Source organism: Seriola lalandi, unplaced genomic scaffold (assembly GCF_002814215.2).
Source record: "Seriola lalandi dorsalis isolate HSWRI2012SDOR001 ecotype SW California unplaced genomic scaffold, Sedor1 jcf7180002054553, whole genome shotgun sequence".
Classification (NCBI taxonomy): Eukaryota; Metazoa; Chordata; class Actinopteri; order Carangiformes; family Carangidae; genus Seriola; species Seriola lalandi.
The window spans coordinates 968,555-984,115 of NW_019525106.1; the positions used below are offsets into that span (position 1 = coordinate 968,555).

General features: G+C 40.3%; 1 protein-coding gene across 2 annotated transcripts in view; it reads left to right on the forward strand.

Moving 5' to 3' along the window:
* The window catches only part of abcc8 (ATP-binding cassette, sub-family C (CFTR/MRP), member 8), a 53,224-nt gene that overhangs the window by 18,809 nt on the left and 18,854 nt on the right, over window positions 1-15,561 (forward strand). For both annotated transcript variants that reach the window (XR_002761248.2, XM_023415414.2), the window contains exons 10-18: window positions 2,466-2,600; window positions 3,626-3,788; window positions 4,794-4,834; window positions 5,400-5,545; window positions 7,387-7,501; window positions 7,790-7,909; window positions 8,848-8,920; window positions 9,052-9,157; window positions 13,962-13,994. Coding sequence is in view for 1 of the 2 variants with exons in the window: in XM_023415414.2 (XP_023271182.1) it covers window positions 2,466-2,600; window positions 3,626-3,788; window positions 4,794-4,834; window positions 5,400-5,545; window positions 7,387-7,501; window positions 7,790-7,909; window positions 8,848-8,920; window positions 9,052-9,157; window positions 13,962-13,994 (932 nt within the window). In the remaining variant the exon portion in view is untranslated. The remainder of the gene's footprint in view (window positions 1-2,465; window positions 2,601-3,625; window positions 3,789-4,793; window positions 4,835-5,399; window positions 5,546-7,386; window positions 7,502-7,789; window positions 7,910-8,847; window positions 8,921-9,051; window positions 9,158-13,961; window positions 13,995-15,561) is intronic.

Genomic DNA, 15,561 nt, shown 5'->3' on the forward strand with positions numbered 1-15,561 from the left:
CTTCTTCTTCTCAGTCTTTATCTCTTTCTCTCTCTCTCTCTCTCCCTTTATCTTATCCTGGATCATTTTTCAAGTCATAACTACCTCCCTCTTTTCATTCTTATCAAACAGCTGGAACAGTTTTGCTTTTAATGAACACAGTCATTGAGAGAAGGAAATGGAGGTGATTTAGAGATGAAAACAGTCACATCATTTATATTGCAGACACTCATACACTCGATGGTTTGGTGGTGATGAACATCCCAAAGATATGTTTCTCTCTTCATGAAATGGTTTGAAGCAGGTCGTCATTCTGAAATGCTAAAACGATGATAGAGAAACACAAGCATGATCTCCTAGGGTTCAAAACACAACCTGCATAATGTTTTTAAGACAAAATTACACAAACATGACATGTGCACACAGTTTTTAACTGGCAGCATCATCTATTGACATTTCGATGACATTTGATATATTGTATAGACTCTCACCAAAAATGAATCTGTTATATTTATGGATAAAAGGACAGAGCAAACACAGCAGGTTTGGGAACAGGCTGTGTTATCTCCTTCAGTGACAGTATAAGCCTGCCGGTTCCTCTGAGGCTTGAGCTGTATTAGTATTCTCCATCTGTACCTGCCTTTCTGGCCCAAACTGTGAATAAATCCATTGTGTTTTGATTTTTACTGTCTCCTTCCCTGATGGCACATGTCACTAGGTTTTTTAAAGTTGGCTAGCGAACTCAGATGTGTCAGTTGCTTTCTACGTCTCTTTATCTTTGTGGCAGCTTCTAGTTATCAACATTGTTTTTCAATTAAATTACTTACAGATATTGTAGGAGGGGAGCTTAGCCATAGAGGCTTAGCAAACATTGTGTTCAGTATTGGGCTTTTTCCTTGGCATGGAAAAGCACAGGTGAAACAAATGTTGTACTTCTACATAAAATAATGCTAATCACCAATCACTAACAAATGCATACCAGTATCTACAGAGAAGATTGTCGTGTAAAGCTGAAATGATTAGCTGATTAATTGATTGGCTGTTTGACAGAAAATCAAATCCCTAATTCCAGCTTTCAACTGTGAGGATTTGCTGCTTTTCCACGTGATGTGATAGTAAACAGAATGACTGAACTGAGCTTTGGAGTGTTTGTCAGACAAAATAAGCAGTTTGATGACATAACTGTTCCTGATGTGTGTGAATGTGCATTCGGTGTGTGAATGGACTGGAAAAGCGTGATTTAAATACAATCCATTAACCATCAGGCTTGACGAGATTGTGACAATTTTCACTGTTTCCTGACATTTTATGAACCAGGAAATTAATTGAGAGAATATTTTTGCAGATTATTTGATAGATTATTTGTTGCAACCGTATTTTCGTGCCTATTCTGTTTTTAGTTACTGGACAAAATGACCGCTGGGACGACCTTCCACAAAGGCAGTAGCAAAGTGATGTAGTTCTTGAGGGAAATGCTGTAGTGAGGAAGAGGTGTGGTGAATTTCGAGGTTGTTTGTTAGTGTGAAGTTTTTTTTTTTTTTTTAACAACGATACTGTTAAATCAGATGTGACACAGGTGAGAAGCTGTCAGACACTGTGTGGGATTTCATGGCGCTGCGACTGTACATTGCCATTGCCAATGTAAACATCATGGTTACGCATGACTCACGCCTCAGAGGCAGCCACTGTAAAGAGGCTTTACTTTTAATAGAGCCATTACAAAGGAAAGAGAATAACATCCTGCTGTGCCTTTTCCCACCACCCACCTCGTCCTCAGTGGCACCCATTATCCTGTGACAGATGAAGGAGAGGGTGTGTGACTGTGAAATTTCACGTCCATCTCCATCTGGTTCTGAATGTCCTGGGGATTCTGAATCTAGCAGCATGTGCCCTGGGTGGCTGGTAGACTGCCAAGGACAGGTGGAAACATGACTCATTTCTCTTTCAAACCGGTAGAGAGAGAGAGAGAGTGTTATTGAGTGTGAAGGATGCTGAGCAGTGGAAGATTAGGACAGCTTCATAGTCATAAATGTTTTAGTTTGATCATCCTTAATTTATCGTTACTGAATGATGGAGTAAAGAGTTGTGTTTTTGAAATCAAGAACCTTGTAGAAATTTGCCGCGTTGCATGTTCCGGTATTTGTAAGTATGTACGTATGAATGTCGTGTATAAATAATAACGTGTCTTGAAAGGTTGTTGTCATTCAGTCAACATGTGTTTTGTTCATAGCAGGTGTCAGAAATTAATTTTTAACTGTGTGTCACTTAAATTACATCTTCTTGCATGTATGCTGATGATGCCCTTGTTAAGCTCAAGGTCACTGCTTCTCACAGAGCGCTGCGCTGTGATCATGTGGTTCTCATAAGGACAGTGGGGAGTGTTGTGTAATTGAAGACTGCCTCGTGTAAAAAATCTCGTCTTGCTCTGTTTTCTTTCCACAAGTTTAAAATCATTTTCCTTCTTTCTTTCTTTCTTTCTGTGTCAGATTATTGTGGGAGTGATCCTGCTCTACTACCTCTTGGGAATCAGTGCCTTGATTGGAGCGACCGTCATCGCTGTGTTGGCTCCTGTACAATACTTTGTGGCAACAAAGCTGTCTCACACACAAAAGAGCACTCTGGTGAGTATAATCATTGGCTTTTTTTTTATTTACAGGGATGTAATGCTTTCGCCAGTCCCTTTGGTCCACACTCAATTATGTCGAAAGCTATTGTATGAATTTCCTTTTTAGAGACATTCATGGTCCCCAGAGGTTGAAGCCTATTGATTTTGTTCACCGCCTTTCTTGTGCTCTGTTGCTACTACAAGGTTGACATTTGTTTTTTAGTAAAAAGACTGGACTGAACTATTGGCTGGATTTCTAAGAAATCTGAGACAGACATTCACAGTCCCCAGAGGATGAACCCTAATAACATTGGTGACAATTCCTCTAATGTCACTAGCAGGTAAACGTTTGTGTTTCAGAGTGAATGGAATACCGTGCAATTTACTTTGGACATCCAGGGTCTTTGTGAACTTTGATGATCTTTTTGATGTTGCTTTTATTTAGCAACATTATCAGTTCGGGTATACAGTTTGGTGTATCTATCTGAGTTGGTTGTAGACTCTTAGTAGTAGTGGTAACTGGAGTAACTGGTTATTATTAATCTTCTCACTTGGTAAAGTGAAATGTAAACAGTGTCGCCTTCAGTGTGTGTGGGCTCTGAGCTGCCTCTGTTTCAAAGAGATCGTGCAGAGCTTCGCAAACAATATAATGATCAATATTGGTTTGTTCACACAGACACACTTAGCTGGACACTTCAAAATAACATTTGATTTATACAGGTAAAATAAAACATGTCACACAAGATGAGCTCACCTTGCCTCAAGCCTTTCCTCTGCTGCCTCCAGCTGCTATAACGCTGCTATTCAATAACACTACGCAAATATAATCACACTGTTTCCCTCTTGATGTTGTGGAGGATGATTTTATACCAGAGAAAACATTTTGTTTTGATGGCTTAGCTTTTTGTTCTGGCAACTGAACCCTGACGGTAGAGGTGATTACACTCGTGTTCCCCCCCTGGCTGCACCTTTTATAGACCTTGATGTCCTTGATGTGTCAAATTACGGTTGTATAAACAAAGCATCCCTCTCTGCTTTCAGGACTACTCCAGTGAGCGTCTGAAGAAGACCAATGAGCTTCTGCGGGGCATCAAGCTGCTGAAGCTATACGCCTGGGAGCACATTTTCTGTGACAGTGTGGAGGAGACCAGGGGCAAGGAGCTCACCAGCCTGCAGGCCTTCGCTCTTTACACATCCATATCCAGTGAGGTTCTTTGTTTGCCCTTCACACACTCAACTTTGCACTGCTGACATTTCATGAACTATTGCAAAGAATAAAATATTTCTTCCACATTCACAGGAAGGCACAATGCTTTACACTTCATTGTTGTCATACCTAATGTGTTTCTATTTTAAATCTAATTTTATCTCCATCAATACATATATGTCCACATATAACTATAAAACTGATTGAATGTGAATATAACTAATGTTTTATGCATTGCTAACAGGGATTATTGTACTTCCATTCACTTCCCATTTACTTAGGACTCCAGTGAACAATATGATCACTTAGTATGTGTTTGTTTTCTGCAAATTATCCTCCTTATCTTCTTCCACACTCTAGGATGAACTCTGGCTACAGTCTGCACGGCTCCAGTCTTGTAATAGACTGTGTCCAATCTAAGATAAATAATTGCAGATTTGAGGAAAGTGAGCAATCATAATTTCCTCCTTGACCTTTTATGAGAGTAGTGGAACAGAACAAAGACAAAGGATTTATTCACCATTACCACAGTGCTCAGTTTATATGACTGCATTTACCACCTAGTTTTTATCTTGAAATCCATGCATTTAATTTGCCCATACAAGACTCAGGTGGATCAGGATGCCGTGATTCCCTTGTATGCATTTGCAGACCATTGAAACTGCACAATGGTGGCCGAGTATTTCTGAACCTGTCTAAATTGGTTGGATGTTGAATTGGGTGTATTATAACCTCTTGTGTTATAAAGGCAACAATGGCTGAACCTCTTGTCAAGAGATAATCACCACCACCTGCTCTTGGTGAGAAACAATGTTCGGTGGCAGAGAAAACTTAGAAATATTCACTTTAAGATTTACAAGAGAATATCTAAACAACATAGTAGCTGAGATGGACAGACACCCTCTCTATGTTACATCTTTTTTTTTTACACTGTGTAAAGTCAGAAAAAAAAATCCCTCCCATGTCTCTATATACCTTCCTGTCTTTCTATTCTACTTTCAGTTTTCATGAATGCAGCTATTCCCATCGCAGCTGTATTGACGGTGAGTTTCACTTCCATTCTCATGAATTCCAACATTCAAAGTAAAAGCTGTGGTATGTTCTTATTGTTTTGTGTAGTGAGAGAAAATAACTATTAAACAGAGTGCATCCTGTTGATTTCGCCTCTGTGTGAAGGACAGAGCGGAAACAGTGCCAGGCAGTCTGACTCTAAGATGTCCAGTGACATTTCACAGGGACACAGTGGACGGTTGTCTGACAGCACCGCACTAAATCCATGTCTGTATTTATAGAAGTCCTTCGTGGTTGTTGCTCTGAGTGGTGACAAATTAGAAAAGTCAGACAGATACCAAGGAGAGGGGTGAAAATTGAGGACAAATGTAGACAAATGATTCATCTTTGGATTTGATTTGATCGTGCTCTTTAAACTCTCGATAGCACAACAGGAGTGTGACTGCTGTTCTCTTTATCTGTGACTGGGGTTTTTACCTTGAACTGGCCATGGCTGACTGACAGCCAATCAAAAGTTAAGAACCCCAAGGTTTAATGATTTAACTCCAGGCTTTTGAGACTAACCTCAGCCGTTCTGTCCTCCCTCTCATCCTGCAGACGTTTGTGGTTCATGTTCACATCTCAGAGGACGCTGATCTGTCCCCAGCTGTGGCCTTTGCCTCTTTGTCCCTCTTTCACATCCTGGTCACCCCCCTCTTCCTGCTCTCCAGCGTGGTGCGCTCCACCGTCAAGGCCCTTGTTAGGTGAGAAAGTAAAAAATACGCCGACAACCGAATATGGTTGGATCATCTACACATAATTTTCCTGCAGATTTTTGAAAATAAATAACATAGAACACAATTTCATAACATATAGATAAACTAGGAAACTTTTTTTTTGTTTTTAAATGTTTATTGGTTAAGAAATGTCTGAAAGATATTCATGTGGACGTGGATTAGAGCCTAAACAACAGAAGCACCACTGAGAATGTGCAGAACAGAAGAAAAGCAACAAGATTAAATAACACTTGACCTTTTCCTGCAGCAGATGGATCAGCTCCATTACTGGATCAACCTTTGTGAATGTAACAAAGTGTTTGATTTCTCAGTTGGTTTAGTCTGCTGATCTGTGAAACTAATTGCAGCAATTAGTTTTACAATTAGTTTGGCTGTCATGACATCTGTGTGATTAGGAGGCTGCAGCTACACATTTCTCTCCCTCAGCCACTACTTCCTGCACGTAGTAGTGAAATTAAATTATTCTCTCCTGTCATCATTCCAGTTGTGTTTACTTTACTTTTGATTATTTTTCTAGAACTATAGAAATAGGATACAAATGATCAACCTGATTTTAGCTTTAGGAGAGGTGTGCTCTACTGTACAAGATTTCTTTGATACACTTTAGGTACAGGTACAATACATTACAACAAAGCACCAGCACTTGAGAATGAGGTAAACTGTCCCCACTCTTAAAGGTCAGGTCATCTCTGTCTGATCACAGTGCAGGAGTGTACTGTAAGTGTACTGGGTGGGTGGGGTATGGGCTTTTAGGAGACCATCTCCTTCCACTGTGCTGGTGTAAGCATTTTTATTCTAACGAAGGTAGAAGCAGCCTTTGATCCTTTGAGATGTCTATTTTGGGACCATGTGATGTGACACACTTTGTCAGACACAAGGGGAAAAAAAAGCTCACAATGTGGCATCAGCACCTCAGCTTATCTTCACTCTCCAACATGAGACAACGTTTCTTTGTAGAGGAAAAACAATCGAACAACATTGTAAATACAAAGTCAGTGTGGAACTTATTATATTGAAATATATATTTTTATTAGATTTCATTTGTACAGTCGGAAATTGCTGCTGTATAATAATCAGTTTTTCTTTGTGTGGGCTGAAACGTTTAATGTTTCCTGAATCATTCTCATGTCATACCTTTGTTTTGATAGTAGCGACATTTCTCATACTGACTCGCATACACTATAGCAGTCTACAGTACTCTAGCATGTTACCTGTACATCTATATTGTTTACTGTGTGTCTTCATTTACGGATAAAATGACACAAGACACACGTTAGTCAGACGAGGGAAATAAGTCCCAGTTGAGTTGAGAGATCTGTTATTTAGCACAGGTTTATTTAGTAATGAGATTCATGTATCAGCAGAGGGATGCATTTGCTTTCACTCAGGAAGCGAAATTGAAAATTGAATTCAGAGATGTGGAGGTGTGTGTGTGTGTGTGTGTGTGTGTGTGCGTGCGTGTGTGTGCGTGTGTGCGTGTGTGTGTAAGACAGAGAGAAAGTGAAGATAAAGCTTTATCTTAGTGAACCACATTCAATTGATTTTCCAGTCTGTTTCACTGAATGAAGGATGTAACAGTGAAACAGAGGGGATGTTATTATATTTAGATGAATGAAAGTGAGCTCATTTAAGGTCTGTGCTGCTTGTGCAGTTTTCTGCCTGTAGAATCAGTGTCGGTGCATCTGCTGTTGTACTTGAATACAGCATCCGTGATCTATCAGTGTGTTTTTGTCTTGCTTCATTATCTTACTTCATTTTCTCATCATGACTGACTTGATTTCTCCGTTTCTCTCTCGACTGATCTGCAGCGTTCAGAAACTCAGCGAGTTTTTCTCAAGCGATGAGATTGGAGACGAACAGGAGCCCAGAGCGATGTTAACCTCTGACTCCAGTAATCACAACCAAAATAGATATCAGGCTGTGGTAAGTAAAAATAAAATGCATTTACACCCACAAAAAAAAATTTCTGTGTTGGCTTGATTTTAGAAACAAGGTAGACAAGGTTTGTTACTCACTAACTTTTCTGCTGCTGCATCCAGGCTGTCTCACTTTTTTTTTGTGAATTTTGTTGTCCTCCTCCACCTTAACGTGCTCCTATTGATATCACCATGACCCCTTTGTGTCCTCTGTGCTGTATGTTTTACAACCCTCCTCTAGTCATCCTCTAAATCTTTCCCTTCATTATCCCTCTCTTTGTCCCGCCACCTCCAGCCCTTGAAGGTGGTGAACCGGAAGCGCCCCCCGAGGGACGACTGGAACAACTACAGCTCACAGGGGGACCATGAGGGCAACCGACCCTCCCAAGACGTGGACCAAGACATTTGTATCAAGGTGAGAGAGAGAAACGAAGAGAAAGACGGAGAAGTGAAAGTAGTACAAGGCAACAGTTAATGTGTCAGTTCTCCAGACTGCGTGGGATGCAGACACCACGTGGCCCAGTGAGACACATGATTCCTCCAAGTTTGATCACAATTGAAGCTGTAATGTTGGAGCTTTAGTTTTACCTTTTGATAAAGGTCAGTCAGAGAAAATTACACTGACTCCCTAATGGGAGGAAAATACACTTTCCCTCCGGGTTTGACCTTAAGAAATTTCTCCGCATGCGGCACAAAAATAATAAAAGCTCCCTCTTTATGTGCTGTGTCTATATTTATGCAAAAATTAAATGAGATGCAATATTTTATTCATCAGAGTTCAGTAACTTTTCTTCAAGCTATTTCAGTTGTAAAGTGATGATTCAGAGGAAGGGACTACTTTCTCTTGTTCACAGTGTCTCTGAACGGAGATGATTTTTTTTTTCAACAGCATTTCAACCAACTTTTGAACCAACTGACCTGAGGTTTCATCATTACAACATTGCTTATACATTATACACACTATTTTGGACACCACCTATGACATTTTGACAAAACTTAAAATGATGGGTCTAATTTCTGTGTTCTGCAAGTTGGACTGATTTGCCTAAGAGCAGCACTGTAATGTTTGTTTTGCCGCAGATCATATTATCAGGAAATGTAGAAAAATAATCTGATTTAGCTCTGTAGCTAGCTGTGGAAATTGCTCAATTAATTCTCTGTAGGTCATTCACAATATCTTGGATGCAAGTGAATATCACCAGAGATCCTCATTCCCCGGCATGAAATGAACAACAATGAGGCAATAGTTACCTCTTATGCCTCACTGCCATTCTGCATCATGTCTGGATGATGAAAGGTTTACGTTTTACTTGTCAAAGAGTGACTTCTCTGTTTGACATCTGATGTTTTCAGATAATCAACGGTTATTTCACCTGGACCGATGGACCACCAACACTTTGCAATGTGGACATCAAGATTCCCTTTGGTGAGCATCAGGCAGCGTGATGCACAATCTACCTCCTTAATTCCTCTTCTCATGTGTTTGTTTCTCCACCCAGTTTCCGTCTGTGGTTTGCTTACTGTGTTATTGCCTCCCCTCTCCATCAAATCTCTCAGGTAAGCTCACTATGATTGTGGGCCAGGTGGGTTGTGGGAAATCGTCTCTGTTGCTAGCAGCGCTGGGAGAGATGCAGAGAGTATCAGGAACAGTCTTCTGGAACAGGTCAGTCACAGCTTCACTGTTAAAATCTGTCTGTGCCAATCAGTCCTGATACTTCAGTTAAAATATCTTCATCACTGTTTGGATTTGAATGGTGGAGTTCATCAGTCTGAGAGGCTGAGAGGTGAAATACTGTTGGTCTAATTATGAATGGCATAATTAGACTTGAGTTTTTGATGAAAATAATTGTGATTCCCTTTCAAGTTGCAAGACGTGCAAATGCTAATCATTGTTTGTCCTAATTATCTGATGGCTGTGATTAATTTTCTCCTTCATGAAAAAAGACTCTGTGCATGAGTGTGCCTTCAACGAGGAAGTGCTGGTCTCATTAACAATAACAGCAGCTACCCAGCAGTCCCCCCAGTATATCAAGCATCTCCATTCAATTAGAAAGCAATATGGCGTGTACTGTTTGTTATGCACTTCGTTCTTGAAATGAGAAGTCAGTCCAAAAGATGAAAGATGAATTTGAATTGAATTGCTCCCCACAGAGACCCGGACCACTCCGGTCGATATCGTGGCAAGTTTTCCTTCCTCATCCTCAGCCTGTGTGGTCGTCTCTGGTAATTGGTCTGTCAGGAAGGTTGGACGCTCTGCTAATTTATATGTTCGCGGGCAGTAATACTTTCTACCCATCTGACAGGACAGTGTAATTAACATCAAAGTCAGACCTGCAGGCACTCTTGTACTATGACACGGCAATATAACAAAAATGGATTTGTAGGTCAATGGAAAAGACCTGATATTGCAGCTTTAATTTTTTATGGCTGTGGAGGAAGTGAGGAACCTTCCACGCGCCGCTGACCCAAAATTAGTCAAATGCAAGATGTCGGATTATCCCAACAGCAGCTGCAGGCTGGAACCCACCTTTTCAAACCTACACATCATGCTAGCACTCACTCCTGTCTCATTTCGTTCATTGTCAGATGTGTTTTAGCTCATATTTCTATGAAGGTTGAAGTCACTGGGAACTCACTCTGGACAAAACAGTCCGCTAAATCAATGCCTCCAGATCTTTCTGGCTGGAGATCATTGAAAGCAAAGCAAAGTTTGCTGCAACCAAAATGTGATACGTAATAAAAAATATGCTACCTTTCTAGCTTTTTCCTGAGCTTTCAACCTTATCCAACAGTTTTCTTCAGGAAATTTAACTTGCTCAGTTGTTCAAGCATGGAATGATCTGTGGTCACTGAAGAAAACCGTGGGATGGGGCCAAAAGATCTGGAAAACACTAATAGATATAATTATGAACCTCCATAATATTTCTCGATGTTTTGAGTATTTCACAATAAATTGGCAAAAAGTAGGTCATCTTATGACCCTTATCTTGGGACCTCATAGGTGGTCCTGACCCCCAGGTTGGAACACACTGCTAAATGAATGTAACTTGATATTCCTGGAGTACTTTACATTGTAAAAAATATATACGATCCATATTTCTGCTTTGTTCTGCTGGTTCAGTACATTTTGTGACACTTTGCTCCAACTGAATTTCTCTGCTGTGTTTATGTTTAGTTTTAGCAGCTGAAACTCAATCCTTGTATCCTGCCAGATGCATTCTGGGAGTCATTAGTCATTATTATCTTGTCACCTACCCAGGATAGTGCAGCGATCACTATCCATTTGTCAACAAAGCTTAGTTCTCCCTACTTGTGATTGTCACAGTGTCCCTGGCAGCCACACACATACACACACACACACACACGCACACACACACACACACACACACACACACACACACACAGTTCCTCCTCCTGTTCTGACACCAGGGTCGCGCTGGCACTCCCTTAGATATTCGGTTGGATTGTACACCCTGCCAAGCGTCGAAGCCTCTCACTTATCATGTGTCCGAGGGAGAAACTAAGGAGCTGTCATTTAGACGTCGCCCTCCGCACGTATTCAGACAAACATTCAGGGGGGTTTGTCTCTATGTTTCCACCATGTTTGCTGTTGTTATTGTTGTGCTGTGTTTCAGTCAGGGATATTTATAGCTACAATCGGGATGAACAGTGGGAGGGGAAGAGTCTGCTTCTGATGAATGCCCATAAATAAATCCTGAGACAAATTCAGCACAGAGCAGAACCCAGCAGACACAAGAAACACACATGAAGCAAACTGCACTAGAGGAAAAGCGCGTAGCATGTGTGAAAGGAGTGAACGGCATGACTAATCAGAAGAGTGAGATTGTCAGATTTATCAAGACGACCTCATTGGCCCGTTTGACAGTGATTAGTGAGTCAGCTGTTACTGGTCAGCTGGTGCTCATTCGCTGTGTTTAAATAATCAACTATTTTGGTTACTTGACCAAACAGTCTCACCACAAGAGTCGTTTATTTAGCCGCTGTTCTGGAGCTTTTGATCATATCGTATGAGCTTCCTCGAGGCGGGGGGGGGGCAAATGTCCCCCAGCTGGGAATTAGACTGTGGATGTTGTTGCTTTGTGGTATGCAATTTAACCATTAGGCTTCCAGTGTCTCAATCAATACAGTGTTAACACAGCAATGTGATCTCACCAGCAGGAACAAGGTGCTTTATGCTGTTAGTACCTCTGTTCTTGCCTTTAGTTCCTTGCTTTTAATAAACTCTGATTAGATTTTGATTAAATAAAACCTCAGTGGGTCGAGTTACAGGTCATGGAGGGTAGCATAGGGGGATCACCGTATTTCACGAACACAATCTGTCATCTCCATTGGCGGGATCCCTCACCCACCTGCTCCCTCTGACCCCTGTCCTCCGCTCTCCAACTCCAAATAGGGCACGCAGCAGGGAGTGCCTGGGATTTCTCTGCCGTTAAAGTGGAAGACTATTTGTATTAGTGACCTCAGTATCAAGCAGTGCAGCTTGGATATTGTGTGTGCAGTGAAGTCCGGAGTCTGAAAAAACTGGGCAGCAGTAGCCAGCTGGGTAGTGAGGTCATGACCCCGCGTAATCAACTGCAACACATCAACCAGTTGACCCCATGTTGACCCCAAATTACAGGAGAGGATCAATCAATATATTGTTTACAGCTTGGTTACAGTTATTGATCTAAACAACAGCAAAAGCGAAAGTGGTGGTTGTTTAAGGGAATAAAATGACTGCTGACGAACAGGGAAGCATTTTCAGTCATTATCGGGCGTGGTCATCACAATGTACATGCACCATTACTCCCCGTCATCATTAGCGTGCCTTTAAGTTTTAATGATGGGCGTTTAAGTTTAGTAAAGACAGTTAGAAACTATGGGAGGTTCCCCAGCCTGGCTTTGATGGTTACACTTTAGTATCTCCCTGATGATAGACGCCGTCTAGTAAGACTCCCTCGGGAATTCTCCTCTGACACGACCTTCGTAAAGGTGTTGATTGACGTGAAGGGAAATAGCCCTCAGCGCTTCAGTCAGAGATGAAAGCTGTAAGTCATCAGCTTCTGCATGATTACCCTGTTTTTACGATGGCTGCAGGATAAAGACAATCAGCCAATGTCTTTCAAGTGTCATTAGGTGATGAGGTCTAATGAGGTTATTTTCTGAAGGGTTGTTTTTTGCTGTGTGTTGGTGGAAATGAGTCAGTTTAGCTGATAATTCAGAAGAAAATCACGATCCTCATGCGAAAAAAAGGTCAACGTGATGTTTGGTTTTTATATTGTAATCAGAGCATCACGAGTAGCTGTAAAACATCATCACCACATTCTTTTTAATCAGAACTTTAAATTGTTTTTCGTCTTTGAAATAATTTTTTTTCCCACATATGAAATTTGGGGAAAATATCATGAGGACATTTTAATGTTGTGTAAAATGGTTTGACTTGTAACATAGTTACAGTGACTTCACATCTTCACCTTCCTGTTTAAAAAACTGGATTTATTTTACTGATTTATTTTCTATATTATAATTTCCTTTCCTAACTGTATGAGGTTCGCTGTATGAGCCTGTATGAAATCATGACCTCTCTTGTCACTTCTGTTTCAGTTTTGTTATCTGTTTTTTAAAAAAAAAAAAGTTTTTTATTTTGATTAAGAATAAAATTACTGAAAAAATAAAGCCCAACAGTGATGTGTTTGGGAAAAAATTAAAAATACAATATATACAGTTACGTCAAAAAAAATCCAAAATACATATAAAACAATAAATAAATGAATAACTGTAAATGTACATTTTGTTGAAATATTTTCAGAATATGTTGTTCTGTTTGCACAAACTCTAAATTGTTATTATTCATGGGTCTTTTTGTCATCTTAGCACCTCCTGAAAAGAGTTGCTGACCCCGTTTGCTTCTAATGCTTTCTCTTATTTTACACAGTCAGTTTGCGGTCACACAGTTATGCAGTCAGCTGTGTTTACATGTATGTATGTGGCATGTCAGAGCTTCTTAAATGTCAGTCACCAGTTCACTTCCTGACAGCTGTGGTCTCTGGTGCTGTCATGGCTGCTGCAGTAAAATCAGCTCTCCTTCTCTGGTTGTAGTCAGACATGATCAGAGTCACCTTCTGAGGACGACTGACAGAGGTGTCAACTTGTCAGAGCTAAAAATACGCCGCAGCTTCAACTGAGCATGTGCAAAGCCACAAACAGCCAATCAGATCTTAATGAATTTTAAGGTTAAGACTCTGCGTGTGAATGGTTGTGTGTGTGTGTGTGTGTGTGTGTGTGTGTGTGTGTGTACACCTAGTGTGAGTTTCAAGGCCTTTTAAAATTCTACTAAATAATTACCATTCACAAATTTCTCCTGCTTCCTTTCACAGTGTTTTTTTTAGGAATTTCAATAAGGACCAGTAATTAGTAGAATTATTAGGAACGCTTCCACTTACAGTTTGTTTCTCTATTTTCTGCAGCCTGCCAAACCTGGAGTCTGAGGGAGATGAAAGGTAAGTGCAGTGAAAAAGAGGGAAGAAGCCAAAAACACACAAACCAACACAGTCATGTATTTTTAGACAGGTCTGTCAAACTAAAAATATTTGTAGCCTGGATTACAGAAACTTCTCCAGACTGCAGACATCTGTAGTGCACTGTTTTGATGACAGTGAAGACATCTGACTCAGCAACAGCTGAATCAAAGGTCAATAAATCCCCATTATAAATAAAGCTCTGTTGAGAGTTCATAATCTTCACTTCATTTAGCTGAAGCATATAGCAGTTTTATTTTAGCACTCTATGGATCATGGTTTCCATTTGTAAATCAACTGGCCATGCTGTTTTTTTTTCACTCTTGCATTACCTACAAAGACATACACATGCGCACGCACACACACGCACAAACACATGCACAAACACACACACATTAATCTGTTTATTATAATATATATCTGCATCTGTGTCAACCTTATTGTTTCTGTCAAACCAGACACTGACAGAACATGAAACTCTTTGCACTGTTTGTCTGTTTATTCTGTAACATGACATATAACATGTATATAACAGTGCAGGACAACATGTTTGTTTTTATCATCTATTCAGGGCACTGTGACTAAAGACAGGTTAAGTGTGTAGTGTAAACCAAATAACAGAAACTTAGTGCTGTGCATCAGTTTAAGAATGATTATGCAGAAATCTTTTCCAGTGTACCTTATCCCACAAACAGTATATGATACAGAATATATAAAATATAATACAAAAAATTCAAAATGGAACTGTACAAAACAATGAATATCATAAAAGAGAAGATTACACAGAATAAAAACACTTAAATCTTTAAATAACAAAACAACATTAACAAATCCTCAGCTCAGTGATGTATATGTATAACTATAAGGTGTCTCAATGTTGAATTATTGATTAGCTTGGCCCATGTCTTTGCTCTGTGTCTGTTGCTGGTAAGAAAAGGATCAGTCAGGATGAGGGATATATTTTGCTCTCTAGTTAGGAATGAAGCATGCAGGACATATTGTATGTGTCACCACGACTCCACGCCTTAGTGATCTGTGGTCTCAGTCTCCTCTCAGTCTCTCCTCAGGATGTAATGGCTTTGATATAAAATGCATCAGCCAATAGAGACTGACATCGAATCAACTCAACTTTATAAATGTTTTCTTAAATCACATTTCCCTTCAATCACCTGGACAGATCAAATGAAGAACGTGATACTGGATGGCCTCAACAGACACTTTAATTATTTACCGCATGGTTCAAGCACTGGCAACTCACCACACAACAGACAGTTTTTTCACACGTTTATAGTGTCCGTACAGCTCCACACACACCACCCTATCTTTTCTCAGCACGGACAGCCTGCGTGCCTTTGCAGCTATAGCACAACTTACAGTGAGACACATACATTAGATGAGTAAGATACCAGCGAACAGTAACAAACATCATGTTGACGTATTAATCTCGGCCTGAGGAATCAGATCCTCTGAGAAACAAATGCGTCAGAGTCCAAACGGGTTGATGTTGATCTCCATATCAGCAAATTACAGGAAGAAAAATTGGGTGGGG